At 43.2% G+C, this 15804-nt stretch overlaps 1 protein-coding gene across 2 annotated transcripts in view; it reads right to left on the reverse strand.

The window, feature by feature from the left end:
- Positions 1 to 15804, reverse strand: part of SERPINE2 (serpin family E member 2) — a 64136-nt gene that overhangs the window by 20376 nt on the left and 27956 nt on the right. Inside the window, exons 2-4 of one of the 2 annotated variants that reach the window (XM_063713068.1) lie at positions 6736 to 6782; positions 6073 to 6353; positions 2513 to 2740 (exon numbers count right to left, since the gene is read on the reverse strand). In XM_063713068.1, coding sequence (XP_063569138.1) covers positions 2513 to 2740; positions 6073 to 6331 — 487 coding nt within the window. In that variant the 5' untranslated portion in view covers positions 6332 to 6353; positions 6736 to 6782. The remainder of the gene's footprint in view (positions 1 to 2512; positions 2741 to 6072; positions 6354 to 6735; positions 6783 to 15804) is intronic. The other variant, XM_002812926.6, reaches the window with a different exon arrangement.

Below are 15804 nucleotides of genomic sequence, written 5' to 3' on the forward strand. Positions count from 1 at the left end.
TAAACACAGGATGTTTTGGGTTTTTTTTTTTTCATCCTTTTCATGTATGCTGAATTTGCCAGGAATGTGACTCCCATGCAAATCAAGCAGACCCTGTGCTTTGTTTTGTTCAGAAATTTATCAAGAGTCTTGCACCGTTTCAGAAAAAATTGCATCAGCAATAGTTAACACAGCTCATGTTTATGAGTCACCAGTACAACATGCCTGTCTCTGTCTGCTTTTGTAGCTGTCAATTCACAATTATTCTGAGACTCTAACTACTTTATTACATATTTGAGTGTAGTTGTACCCAAGGGTTTACCTATTGAACTATATATATACATTTCTTTTGTTTTCCTTTGTATTACAGTTTGGCACTGTCTCAAATTTTTAAAAATTTGTGTGTGTGCATAGAGTAATATGATGTATGAATTTCATTTCAGAATAGTAAAGAGAGTATTAAAAATATTTGTTACAAACGGAGGAGCTGGGGCTGACAGGGCTGCAAAGCGCTGCAGGAGTCTCCATGCTTCTTCCCAGCACACGTGGGGGTTTTCTCCAGGTGCTCTGAAGACTGTCACCTGGTCTAACTAATGTGGTTTAATATTGCCATTCTACAGATCAAGGCAGCGGCTAAGAGGACAAAATGACAGGTCACAGTCACACAGCCTCCAGCCACAGAGTCGGGACCAAGAACCAGTCCTAAGGGCGTCTGCTTCCAACCATTCTTCGCAAGCCTACAGATGCCAGACACCTGGAAACGCCACTGAACACCCTCATGTGTGCTGGCCTCCCGATGGTTTATGGTTTTAGGAAGGGTGCCCAGACTGCATGGTCCAGGCCCCACTGAGAAGGGACGCCACAAATTTACCCAAGTCACCTGGGGTCTCCTCCACCCTCCCTGAGCCTTCTTTGTCCACCTCTTCACTAGTTCTGCTAATGGGTCTCCAACATTTGGGTGTGTAAGAATGGTGATAGGGAGGGAGAGGCAGACTGGGAGTTGCCAGCCACTCCCTCGGCGATTCCAATGCAGTGGGCTGGGCTCCAGGGATCTGCCTTCTCAACACATAGCCCAGATAATTCTGATGCAGGGACACCAGTAACCACACTTTTAAGAAACATACCCTGAAAGGCCACAGTTTCCCTAGGTTTTGTCTTTGGGCTTCTTCTTCCTATTGACTCTCTCCCTTCTATGAAAAAAGGCTCTATGGCCAGGCACAGGGGCTCATGCCTGTAATCCCAGCACTCTGGGAGGCTGAGGCGAGAGGACTGCTTGAACCCAAGAGTTCGAGACCAGCATGGGCAACACAGTGAGACCCCATCTCTTCAAAAAATAAAAACATTAGCCAGGCATGGTGGCGCACCCCTGTAGTTCCAGCTACTGGAAAGGCTGAGGTGGGAGGACTACTTGAGCCCAGGAGGTTGAGGCTGCAGTGAGCTATGATGGCACGATTGCGCTCTAGCCTAAGAGAGCAAGACCCTGCCTCCAAAAAATAAAACGAAAAAAAAAATGAAAAAAGGGTCCCAAATCTGTACTCCCAGCCTTCACATTCTCCTGTTGTTCCAGACCTACAGCTCCTCCATGTTTCCACCTGGACCTCCAGGTTACAAATTAAGGTTTTTTGTTTTTTTGTTTGCTTGTTTTTGTTGTTGTTTTACACAGAGTCTCATTCTGTCGCCCAGGCTGGAGTGCAAGGGCGCGATCTCGGCTCATTGCAATCTCCGCCTCCCAGGTTCAAGCGATTCTCCTGCCTCAGCCTCCCAAGTAGCTGGGATTACAGGTGCCCACCACCATGTCTGGCTAATTTTTGTATTTTTAGTAGCGATGGGATAAACCATGTTGGCCAGGCTGGTCTCGAACTCCTGACCTCAGGTGATCCACCCACCTCGGCCTCCCAAAGTGCTGGGATTACAGGTGTGAGCCACTGCGCCTGGCCTACAAATTAAGTTTTAAAACACCAACATTAGACTCACCTTTATTTAATGGGAGAAGAGACACCTACAAATGAGTAATCATTTTGAGATGAGGAAAGGGCTGTAATGGAGGGGTGTGTAAAAGTTGTAATCACGTGCCAATCATAACAGACAACAGGGTACCTATGTCTTTGGCAATGGCAGAAGCAAGAGGCATGGAAGGCAAAGAGATCAATCAATCTGGAAGGAAGAAGAGGACATTCCAGGTAAAGGGAGAGGCAGATGCAAAAGCAGGAAGGAATGAGCAAGAAAACCTTCAAAATCAACAAGAGCCTGTGGGCAAGGATGCTGGAGACCAGATATGGCAAGGAGAGGAGACGGTGGAGGCGCTGATTCTGTTCTGTTGCCCAAACTACAGGAGAAACACCTCCCAGGAGCACAGTGAGCGATGGCAGATTGAAGGGGAAGGAGGGAGACTGAATAGAGCTTCCTTGGTCCAGGAGTTTCTCAACCGACAGGCCATTGAATTGGACTTGCAGACACCACTTTGAACCCTGGAGTCTAACTTATGCTTTCATTCACAAACTATGCAATCATATGACATACTGTGGCCACTCACCCCTGGTTTCGTTTTTAACCCATGCATTGATGGAATCACAGGCAGAGGCTGGATCCTCAAAGTTCACATTCCGGACCTCACACTGGAATACATCTTTGTTCCTTGTAACAAAAGGCACTTCGATTTCAGAGGCATTCTTAACAAACACGGCGTTAGCCACTGTCACAATGTCTTTATTCTTCTTGGAGACGATGGCCTTGTTGATCTTCTTTAATATTTTACCAACTCCTAAAAGAGAAATCAGAAAATACAGCAATATTTCCATAAGAATCTAGAAAAGCTTTTAAAATCTTTTATATTGCAGCAAGTAAGAACAGTATAGGCCAGGTGCAGTGGCTCACACCTCTAATCCCAGCAATTTGAGAGGCTGAGGTGGGTGGATTGCTTGAGCTCAGGAGTTTAAGACCAACCTGGGTAATATGACAAAACCCTGTCTCTACCAAAAATACAAAATTAACTGGGTGTGCTGGCATGCCTGTGATACCAACTACTTGAGGAGGCTGAGGTGGGAGGATCGCTGGAGCCTGGGAAGTCAAGGCTGCAGTAAGCCATGATCGCGTCCCTGCATACAGCCTGGGTGACTAAGCAAGACCCTGTCTCAAAAATAAAAATAAAAGAACAGTATAAACAGGATAGCTATGAGTAGCAAGAAACTAAGTCTTCTGTTCTCTCAGGGGCCTATTTCTTAAGAAAAGGAGGGAGTGGGGTTAAAGTCTAACCACTGAAGCTCTCAAAAATCAACTGTGCTTCTGCATCAAAACAGGGATATTCAAGGTGTTCTCGCCACCTTCCCAATGCAGACCTCATTCTCATGGTAGCCTTTCTGGGCACCAGGTCAATATGAATGCTGGCACAGTCCTCAGTTCTATAGCCAAGGGGGAATAAATCAAAGGGAACTTCCTAATGCTTTCTCTCTTTCTTGTCTAACATTATTAAGTGCTACTTCCTTTCTTGCCAAAGATTTAACAATGTAATTTCTTTTTTTCTATTTTGCAAAAAAATGAATAAAATAAGCATTAGAAAGACTATAAAAAATTACCATGGGCCACCATCCAGAACAGTGTGGTTTTTACTTGGTATCAAGCTCAAAGAGTAAGGAGATTAATTTTATGGCAACATAAGCTTTATTTTACATAAGCCATTCATACATGCTCTATTTAGTTTGAGAGGGTGAAAAAGAGGCAAATAAGTTATAAGGATGAAATGTGTTTCTACAGAGAGCTCAAATTACAGATCCTTCTTCATCGCTTGGGGTCTCTTCAAAATGACACTGTCCTAAAACATCCTGCCAGAGTCACCTTGATGGTCCCCTAAAGAGCTGATTTGTCACTCTGAACATGCGTCCTCTTCAGATCTTTTACACAGGGCGGGGCAGTCTCCTCAGGGCCCACAAAGAGGGGCGTGTGTAGGGCTTTACAATGTGCATGGTCCTCTCTTAGACACCCATGACCACACCTTACAATTGTTCTATGGTGCAGGCCCATTCTACAAGTAAGAAAACAGCCGGCTTTGGAGGCTGAAAGACACTTCCAAGGCCAACTGCCAGCTCCTGGCCCTTCTGGGGTAGGGGTAAGGCAGTGGTGGATGGCCAACGGGCCAATATTGTTAGAACTTCAGAAATAATGGCTTAAAATCAGTGTGGCTCAGCATTAAAACAAACAACAAAAGTCCAGTTGCTATTTTGGAATTGTCTCGGCCGACACGGCCTGGATCACACTAGGAAAGGTCATAAATTTTAGCAGTGATCCGCCATGAAGTTATAAATCAAGAGGAGTTTTCTGAACTTCCAAGCAAGGGGCAGAAGAGTGTGTTCCAAGTATTTAGTCCTTCCATGCTTCCAACAGGTGAACAAACTGCAAACTCATACAGAAGCGTAAAGCTGCATCAACAGAGCAGTGAGATTAGGCATTTGGTGCGGCAGCCCTGGAGGCCACGCTGAGCAAAGTAGGAGGCGGGTGCAGAACGAGGCACTGAAGGACACAAATCGCCACCTCACTGATCTTACTCTCCAGCTGACGATGCCAGTGCAGTCAAGATTCTCAGAACTTTCGGGCCAGCCTGGGTGGAAGAACACGGGCAGGAAGACTCCCTTGTTTCCAATGAAGTGAGCAGACCTAGATGTGAATGTGACTTTTGCAAGGTCACAGAGGGTGCTGGTGGCCAGGAAGAGCAGGGGAGCCAGTCCTGCTCCCCTAAGCACTGCACTTATGCAGACAGCAGGCAGGACACAGCTCTGGGCAAGACCCCTCAGCTGAAACAAAACAGTGCCAGAGGATGAAGCTCATGCAGTTGAATGGGTCATTTAAGAAAGGTTTTTCTTTAAATCAAACTAAACCTTTTTCATTGGGCCTTACTTTAAAACAATTTTTTATCTATCTATCTATCTATCTATCTATCTATCTATCTATCTATCTCTATCTATCTATCTATCTATCTATCTATCTATCTATATTTTTTCTTTAAGCTCTGGGATACATTGTGCAGAACGTGCAGGTTTGTTATATAGGTACACATGTGCCATGGTGGTTTGCTGCACCTATCAACCTGTCATCTAGGTTTTAAGCCCCGCACGTATTAGGTATTTGTCCTAATGCTTTCCCTCCCCTTGCCCCCTACCCCTCGACAGGCCCCAATGTGTGATGTTCCCCTCCCTGTGTCCATGTGTTCTCATTCTTCAACTCCCACTTACGAGTGAGAACATGCCGTGTTTGGTTTTCTGTTCCTGTGTTTGCTGAGAATGATGGTTTCCAGCTTCATCCATGTCCCTACAAGGACATGAACTCACTTTTTTATGGCTGCATAGTATTCCACGGTGTATATGTGCCACCTTTTCTTTATCCAGTCTATCATTGATGGGCATTTGGGTTGGTTCCAAGTCTTTGCTTAGCTTTATATTTTGAAATAATTATATATTTATAGGAAGTGGCAAAACAATATGCAAGGAAGTCCCACGTGCCTTTCACCCAGTCTTCCCAATGGTACCATCGTTGCATCAGGAAATTTCCATCAGGTCAGTCCACAGGGTGCATTCAGATTTCACTCATTTTCCATAGACTCCTGTTGTGGGCTTGGGGAGGGTGGTCTGTACAACTTTATCATTTGTGCAGATTTGTGTGGCCACCACCACAATCAAGACCCAGGATGGCTCCATCACTACAAGGCCCCTGGGCCCCCCACAGCCACCCCTTTCCAGCTCCTCTCACATGCTTTACAAGCACATCTACAATCACAGTGCAACTCAACCCTGGGTGCCATGGAGGTGGTAAGCCAGGAAGTGTCCCCCTCGCTGGAATGAGGGCTGGAGCCCTGGGAAAGGAGACCTAGTGGCAGAACCCAAGCTTCAAAAGTACAAAAAAGGGACCAGGGTCTAGTTCTCCTAACTGCCAGCACCACGGTGTTTGTTCTTTAGAAGAGACTGACCCCAAGCCCCAAGTGGCACCAGCAAAACCCCTTCTGGCTGCTCTGCTTCTTGAGGTTGTCAGCAAAAACCAAGCCATAAACCTTCCTGTCACAAGACTCTCAGGCAAAGGCCCCGCCAGTGAGCAATCTTGCACACGCACCATTTACGCCATATCTCATCACCATGGCGAGCTGCTTCTTGGTCCTGCCGTCCGCCCCCAGCTGAAGCATCCCCAGGACCGATGCAATCCCATGGGGAGAGATCACGACGTTGTCATGAGGCCTCGACTTCACAATCTGATTGAAAACCTGGATCCCCGTGTTGGAGCCTAGTTCCTCGAGAGACAGAGGATTGAAGTGGGAGCAGATGGAAGGCAGCGTCACAGAGGCCAAGAGGAAGAGGGGGAGATGCCAGTTCATGGTTCCTTCCGCCAAGGACGACCTGAAAAAGTAAGTTAAAAAATATTTAAATTATATTTAAATGGGTACTTTACTACTTTTCTGTTTTTTTTCCCCCCCCCAGATAGAGACTCATTCTTTCGCCCAGGCTGGAGTGCAGTGGTGCCATCTCAGCTCACTGCAACCTCCGCCTCCCGGGTTCAAGCAATTCTCCTGCCTCAGCCCACTGAGTAGCTGGAATTACAGGCATGCACCACCATACATGGCTAATTTTTGTATTTTTAGTAGAGATGAGATTTCACCATGTTGGCCAGGCTGGTCTCAAACTCCTGACCTCAAGTGATCTGCCTGCCTCAGCCTCCCAAAGTGCTGGGATTACAGGCGTGAGCCACTGTACCTGGCCTGGGAGGCCATTTTGTACTCACCTAGGTATGCTTGACTGTACTCAGCATAATTGAATGCCGTGTGAATACTGTTAAGACAGAACAGTGTAATTAAATCAGTTTTCAAAACACAACCTGGGGAGGTGGGGAGGGAAAGGAAGTAAAATTCCATCTCTTGGGTCCTTACAATGTGCCAGGTCCTATACTAATCATTATTTAATTCTCGGTTATTTTTTTTATTTTTTATTTTTTTTGAAACAGAGTCTCACTCTGCTGCCCAGGCTGGAGTGCAGTGGCGCAATCTCGGCTCACTGCAACCTCTGCCTCCCGGGTTCAAGTGATTCTCACGTCTCAGCTTCCTGAGTATCTGGGATTACAAGTGTGCGCCAACTTGTCTGGCAATTTTTTTTTTTTTTTTTTTTTTAGTACAGATGAGATTTCACCGTGTTTGCCAGGCTGGTCTCGAATGTCTGGCCTCAAGTGATCTGGCCTCCCAAAGTGCTGGGATTACAGGCGTGAGCCACCATGCTCGGCCTAATCATTATTTAGTTCTCATAATCGCCCTTCATCCAATTAAACCAATATTTACTAAGGGTCCACTGGGTGTCAGGCCCTTTCCTAAGTGCTAGGCATATGACGTAACTGAATGGACAAGACTTCCACCCTCACTGAGCTTACAATCTAGAAAGGAGACAGAAAATAAGCCAGCAAGCAATAAAGCATTTTCAGAAAAGGATAAAGAGCACTATGATAAAATACAGGAATGCGAGCAGATGAAGGGCTGGCGGGGTGGAGGGGTTGGTCATTAGATAGGGTGATCAGGGAGCCATCTCTATGGCAGGAACATGGGTGATGAGACCTGAATGGGGGGAAGGAGCCAGCCACACTCTGATGGGTAAACAGTACGCTGGGCAGAGGGAGAGCAGGGCCGAGGCCCTGACGTGGGAATAAACTTGGTGTATTAGAGGCCAGTGTGGATGTGAAGTCAAGGTCGTAAAGAAGGGAGATGGTTGGGTGAAGCCGAAGGAGAGTTCAGATCTGATAAGGTCCTGTAGAGCCTGGAAAGGCACTGGGATTTCATTCCAAGAGTCACAAGAAACCCTTGGAGGATTTCACACAAGGGAGTGAATCCCTCGGGGTTGCTTTGATTATCTTATAACCATATGTGCTTGATTCTTTTACCATAAGCACACTGCTTTTAAAATTAAAGAATTATTAATTAAAATAAACTTAAGTGACTGCTTTAAAGTTACAATAGGGTAGAACAATTGGTAAATTCATCAATTTTGAGAATGGTGTTGCTTACACGGATGTTCTCAACTACAGTGATTTGTTTTAAAGAAGCTTCCTTCCTTAACTACCACTCACAGAGCTTTATCTGGCTATGACAAGTAAGAGGGAGGAAATTTACACGTATTTATGGAAAAGCAAATACTTTCATTAAGTAAGAACTTAACAGTGGCAGCTGGTAAAACAAAAGCAGCATTCGTGATGTTGCTAATTCAGTTCTTCCCTGAGAGGCCCGAGCTCCTGCTAAGCACAGTCTCCCGTGGAGCCAATGTGTCCCTCTCTGTTGTTATGTGTGGGAGGCTGGGGGTGATTGCAGAGAATAAAACAGAAGGGAGCCTTTTAAGAGACAGGTGACCTGGAGGGAGGGGGAAATCGTGTCTCTGTGTGCTCTGGGGGAAAGCATGGGCACAATCACAGTGGTTAGGCAAAACTGGCCCTGTATTTGGTGTCTCCTTGCCTTCCTTTCTATGCACTTTCTGTGCTTCCCACCCTAGGGCGTAGGAGATGTTCAATAAACACTTGTGAGATTAATCCGATGGCTCATAAATACTTTCTATTTTTATTAATTAATTTTTCACTGCATCAAAACAGTGTTTATGGAGTGTGGCTAAGAAAACACTTGTGTTTAATCCTGATCCTCACAGTCAGCTCAAGACACTCTCTGATGGAAGAGCCACTACTACACTGAGCAAGGACTGTGGGCACACGCAGAACTCCCTGCCCGGCCCCCCGACACAGAGGGCCCCACCATGAACCACTGAGGCCATCCTTCCAGCTGATGTCGCAAGTTTCTTATATGTTGTGAAACAAGTGCTTTTGTAAAGATTTAGAATGTTTCGTGTTTCTCCAGAGCTTAATTGTAAAACAATTGTATCATCTCAGCCTGTCTAAATTCAAAACATGTAAGTGACCTACATACGCTGCTCCCGCTTGGGCTCAACTGGCCAGCGTGGCCTATTTTGACTTTGGCACCTAGGACTGGCTTTAATGCCACGACAATCCCTTGAGTTTCCTGGAGCCTACTGGACTTTGGAGAGCGTCCAAATCATGACCGTGGAAGCTTTATTCATTTCATCTAAAAACTAAAAACTGTGTTCTCCCCTTCCTTCCTTCCTCTTGCCTTTTCTTTCTTTTGGGCAATAAATATCCTCTTTAAAATTTAATATAGCACAAAGTCATCATAAGTATAAAACATTGTGTACAATCGTTCTTACAAACGGCCAAATGCAGTGACCAACTTCATCCATCTCAATTGTTGACTCTTGCATTATAGTCTATTCTGGTGTCTACATTCAGCCCGCTATAATCTGTACTCCTGAAGCCTCTCCAAAGAAATCCTCCTAGATTAGTGAATATTTGAATAAACATTAGAATTTGGATTCATAAGGCATGAACATCAAACTGGTTTTGCCTCTGATAGCTTAAAGTTGATAGACTCAAATACTACATATATATTATATATATGTAGTATTATATATTATATTATATAATATATAAATATATATATATTTTATATATATATATAGAACATTGTAAAAAGAGGGTGAAAGGATCAGTGACAGTGAGAAATCTAACAGCTCCAATGTCTTAAAGTCACAAGGACAGTCTCCCAAATAAACAGCCATCTTATTTAGCAGAATTCTGCTTCGTTATAAATTTTCGCTAAAAGAAGTTTTCCTATGACACGGAAGAAAGCTGTTATGGGTGTTTTTCTGGGTTTCTTGGACTTGGGAAGTTTTTGAGAGCTGTCTATGTACAGTTTCATAAAAGTGCACTGGGACAGTGTTAGAGCTGTGCAGAACTTGGAATCAGAGCTATTTTTGATTGATGTGCTGGGCAGAACTTCTCCTTGGCCTTGGTTTCCTAGGCCAAATGCTCACTCGTCTAAACTCACCTGGCTTATATACGTGTCTAAGAATAAGCTTTCATTTTTCTCCAAAGTTCAGTAGCCAGGAGAGTGGGTGTTGATCTGTAAATTACTTTAGGCCTGCGTAATTCCTAACAATGAAACACACTCATGTCCAAATAGACAGTCGTTTACATGAAGTAACTTGGAGTTCTCAAGCTTTGAAATGCTTGATCTCTGGAACAAGCAGATGCCATAATGGGAAGTACACAGAAACCTCCTGTTTATTTTCCTTTTTAAGAGAAATTACACTTTAAACTTTCAAATCAGAGAGAAATAAGAGTGCTGCCCAAATGTACTGCATAGCAACAAGATGGAAGATTATCGTTTGCTTGAGTATTGTTTTCACAACAGTAAAAATAGGTCTCTAGGCCATCATTGGAGGGAAGATCATAAGCCCATCAGTAGAGCCATCGCCACAGGCATATCCTTCCAAATGCCAGGTATCTCCTTCCCTATGTTCTTCTAGTTTCTCTTACTTCAAACCTTTCTCCTTTCCAGTATGGGGAATGTTTATGAAATAGTTGGGTACTGCTTTGAGTTTTAACCATGATTTAATGTAGTAAATAATGGGATGGTAGTTTTGCAAATGCCAGACTCAAAATATAACCCTAACATTTATAAATAGACTGCTTGCCAATAGCAGACATTAGAGGAAACCACTCTCTATAGACCCAATGGCATCAACCATCTCTTCTACACAGGTGATGCTCAAATATGCAGCTCAAATCCTCAAACTCTCTGCTGAATTTCAGTGCTATACTTTCAACAGTTTGCTACCTGTTTTCACCTGATTGTTCAGAAAAATTATCCACTGGTGGGGAGGGGCACTAGTCTCCAAAAATCTACCAACTCTTCTCTTTTTCAAGAGTCATAGTTTCTTTTGAAAGGGCTTGCTTACCCAAGCCTGAGCCTCTGCTTCTCTCCCTTAGCCTCCACCTAGCAACAGTGACACTTCTACCCAACTCCTTCCACAGTGTGTGTGATGTTTTTCCTGATTGTTAAAGATGGGGTTCTTTATTCCCTTCTTTGAATTCCTATAGCATTTCCTATTTGCATGTCTCATTTTAGTTGTTTTCCAAGTATGTTTTCTTTCCTCCCAAGTAGACTGGAAGCTCACGGAAAGCAGGGACTTTAGACTCCTGGTGCCCACAGGGTCAGTTTAGGGCCTTACCATTCATTGGTAGACACAAAATCTGAGGTTGACCTGTGGGACTAATCCAGCAAGTGTCTGATGTGCAATACAGAGTATTCTAAAAATATTTTTAGCAACTAAAAGTCAAAAAACGTCACAAGTCTAGATTAGGGTTATTCTCAGGAAAAATGAAAAAGAGTGGAAGTTCTGGTACTACCGGACCCTCACCCTCACGGCAAATGTTCTGCACGGGCGCCACCCCTTATGGGCTGGGCACCTACTTTCCAGCGTGCCTAGCTCTTGCTGCTCCCTGCTGCCTCACACCTTGCCGTGGCCACCACTGCCATCACCTCTCCAGGCTGCAGGAGCCCCTGTGACTAGACCCCTTACCCTGGAACCGGTGCTGAACAACTGAACAGTGGCAACTAGGATAGCCAGTCACAAAACAGGAAGCTCATTTTCTACCTAATAAATTCTTCTTTTTATGAAATAAAATAGTTTACATATAGTGCATGAACAAATGATAATATGACACTAGTCTGCTCTATGTAGCATAATAAATAAGTTACAGGCAGTTTGGTGGGAAAAACCACTGGAAAGACTCTTCTGGGTCCGTTCATAGCTGGTTGGTGCACACCTATTTTGGGAGGACACAGAAGCATCTAATGAAGGAAAAGTTCTCCATCCCCTCTCATTCTCTATAAAAGGTTTAAAGTGATCATGTTTTATAAAACATATATATTTTTTAAAAACATTATATCATGGGAAATACCAAATATATGCAAATATTTAATACTGCCCCCTCTATACTCAACATCCAGAAAAAACAATGATCAACTCATGGCTTGGTTTATTTCCACTCAAATCAAAGATGATTCTGGAGTTAACTGCAGACATCATAAAATATCATTCAAAATAATTTCAACATATAGACTAAGCCTAAGGATTTAAAATATATATTCATAACATCATTATCACACTGCAGAATAACTCCTTAACATGTCAAATATCTAGTCCATGTTCGCATTTTTCTAGTTGTCTTTTTTTTAATAGTATATTTGAATTACGATCTAAGTAAGCTCCATACATTGCAACTGGTTACATCTCTTGCCTTTGTTTTTTTGTTTGTTTTTCTCATCTTCCACTAGTTGCTTCATTTTTAACTTTTTCCTTGGAATTTTTTTTTGTTGAAAAAACCAGGTAATTTGCCCTGTAGAGTTTCCCCAGGGTAGATTTTGCTAACTGCATTAATGTGATGCTGTTCAACAATTTTCTCTGTCTTCTGCCCTTCCTGTAAACTGTTAGAGCTAGAGCAGGGGTCTGCAAGCTACGGCCCATGGGCCAGATCTGGCCACACTTTTGTTTTGTCTATGGCTGCATTTGTGCTATGATAAGGAGCTGAGCAGAGGTGCCTGGCTGCAACAGAGACGGTATAGCCTGCAAAGCTAAAAACAGTTATTATGTGGCCTTCTGTGTGAAAAGCCTGCCGACCCCAGCTGTAGGGACTGATCAGATTCAAGTCAATTTTCTCTTTTTGCAAGAATATTTTGTAGAGGTGCTGTAGAGGGTGGTGATATCAGTAGATAGTAGCTGACTGTCTCTTTTTGTCGTGTTAGCAGCTACTCATGATGACCGCCTAAGCGCACTGTTTTATTAAGAGTTACCAAATGTGGGTGCTGTTATAATTCTAACTTTCCTCCCTCAGTTATTAATTAGAATATTTATATAAAAAGAAGTTTTCCATAATCAACTACTTGGTTGCCCTGAGGTTTATTTTGTGTTACAAGGGCAGGACAAATTCTTCATTCATTTCCCATATCCAACAGTTTTCAAAATAATTCAAAATAGGTTGATTGATCAGAGGGTTTTGTTTTCTGTATCACTATAAACTCGTGTTTTTCAACATACTTTAAAGGTCCTGATCCACTGCAAATTTATTCTTATTGATGCTCAAAATGAGCCTCTTCACACTGGATCTTAAACCTTCTGATACAACCCTATAGTCTTGTTAGCTTCCTTGCTTTCCGGTTTGACTAGATGTTTAGGCTCATTTTATATATCTTTTGTTCCAGATGGAATCAGCCACTTCTCCAGGGAGCTCTGGTTCCTTTTGGTGAGAAACAGTAGCATTGAGCACCCTTATCTAATAAACTCTAAATTTTTTAAACTGTGGAAATGCTGAGCAACAGTGATAAGGAAAATCCAAAGTCCATTTACACCACTCTCTGGAATATATCCAAATACTGAAATTCAAATTATGAGAGCCAGACTGCTGACACTGTTTTACATCGATGGCTCAAACATCACTGGAAAATCAAATTATGAAAGATCAGCTGCTGACACTGAACAGGTTTGCCTCCCATGGCCATCTAGACTGAGGGAGGCTCGCTGGATGATGACGAGATAAAGGAGTCCGCTGGGCATTAAAAGCTGGGCTGGGAGAATCAAAGTGGATTGCCCTCGTGTGACAGCAGCGAGCCTCCTCAATCAAGCCCAGCCTAAAAATGGAATCCTACCAGTGCAGATGCCAGCGATAAACAACTGACACACAGCACCGCAAGGGGAGTCCCCGGATTTATCTCAGCCTCTCCCCTCCCCGCCCCTCAGTGAAAGCTGACACCTTCTCAGGCACTGGGAAAGTCTCGCTATCCTTCTAGTCTCTGTGTTGCTAGGATCCTGGTTCTTGGAACCTAAAGCCCCTTATTAATCTACAGGGGCTATAGCAGGTAGAGAAAAACAGCAGGTATGTTGTGTCCAAATCATGACATCTCTCAACAGCTTTTCCTGCCAGGGCTTCCCAAAGAAATAAATGTACAGGCCAGGTACGGTGGCTCAAGCCTGTAATCCCAGCACTTTGGAAGGCCGAGGTGGGCAGAGTGCTTGAGGCCAGGAGTTCGAAACCAGCCTGGCCAACATGGCATAACCCTGTCTCTATTAGAAATACAAAAATCAGCTGGGTGTGGTAGCACATGTCTGTAATCCCAACTATTCCGGAGGCTGAGGTGTGGGCATCTCTTGAACCCAGGAGGCGGAGGCTGCAGTGAGCCGAGATTGTGCTACTGCACTCCAGCCCAGGTGACAGAGTGAGACTCTGTCTCAAAAAAAAAAAACAACAACAAAACAAATGTACAGGCAAGGTTTGTGGCTGCCAAACTGAGACTTCTGAATGGCCTTAAGTAAAATCGTGCTGTCCAGCATTCAGACCAAACATTTCTCATCAGTACTTTGCCAACACTCTTAAGGGTGTTTGGCAAGAGGCATTCTAGACACTCTTCAGGAGGTGAGCCATGGAGATTAAGCCTGTCTCTGTAAGATGACAGTAATTGTTAATGTACAAGAAATCGGGGTTAAGCCTCACATATGGTCTCTGTCTCTCAAATCTGTATAAGCATTACTGAAATAATGTCCACCAAGATCTGTATTCATTTTCCAAACATCTACCACATTTTCTTATGATGCCAAATCAGGTGAACAAGCAAACTAAAGTACATCTTGGTTATCCTTGGGAAGTGTACTAAGTATTAGCAAAATGACTCAGCATCTTTAAAATTTAGAGAACAAACAGGAAATGCCAACTTATCAAGGGGACAGCAGCTTGGTAGTTTTAAAATGTGTTCTTTCAGGTTACTGGAGAAAGACTTAAGAGACATCTGAATTTTTTCTTAAATTTTTGTCTGCCTTCAAAGTGTATGCTCATTCTATGACACTAATTAATTTGGCCAAAAAGGAACTTAAAAATGTTTAGGAGATAACTTTTCAGCCGCTGAAAAGTATGGCAGCAACATCCAAATGGTTTCTTCAATGAAAAGACACATATTTTATTATTAAGTACACTCTGACATCAAGTGCCTTTTATCCATATATTATCCATTCTGAAATCTCTTTGGGTTGATGGGAAAAGGCAAGGGGGAAGGAGGGGATTAGAGCTTTGTTAGCAGTCTGTCTTTTAAAATTCAAGATTACAGAATATTTATTCTATTTTCCTCTAAGTTTCCAGGAAAATTCACCTAAGGTTCAAATTCCAATCCTATTACCCATTAACCAAGAGATCCAAGGCAAGTCACAATCTTCATCCATCTTAGTTTTGTCCTCTGCCATATTAGAAATCGTATCTCAAGGGTGGCCATGGAAATTCAATAGGTGCAAACAGAAAGACATAGTAACCAGCCTAATACCTGGCTCAGAGCAAGTGTTCAGTAAATGCTGGCTCTCTTCTTCTGGTCCTCTTCAATGCTTAAGACCTGAAATACTCTGATTTGTATTTCAGCAACAATTTAAAAAGTCTCAAGGATCAAGCTAAGAAAACAGTCAAACACTGCTACATTGATAAAGCCCTGTCTGTATCTTCATAACTTCCTTAGACTACTTAAGACTCAGAAATAGATTAAGACAATGCTGGTGCGTTTTGCCGTCTCTTAAGAGAAATGAGGGGTTCATTACTGTGGGAATGGAGGGGGGGCGAATATGTCCCAGAAAACCTTTAATAGTGCTGAGATATGTTTTTCAGTCTGCTGACTCAGATCATTAAATCTGGTTTACTTACGTATCAAGTCCTACAGACTTTTCTTTTTGATATGTCTTTAAGACGTAATGGTCCAAATGGCTGATTTCCTAATCCAGCAACCAAGAGGTGACCCAAGACATTAGAGTGACATTGACCAATGGCTCTCAATCTTTAAAAACGAGGAAGTACCTTTTTAATTTCTCTCTTCAGTAAGAGACACGGAAGTACCATTTTAGACATAAAAAATATTACACATAGTTCATGACTATGTTTTTA

Source organism: Pongo abelii, chromosome 11, assembly GCF_028885655.2.
Source record: "Pongo abelii isolate AG06213 chromosome 11, NHGRI_mPonAbe1-v2.0_pri, whole genome shotgun sequence".
In the NCBI taxonomy this organism is placed as follows: Eukaryota; Metazoa; Chordata; class Mammalia; order Primates; family Hominidae; genus Pongo; species Pongo abelii.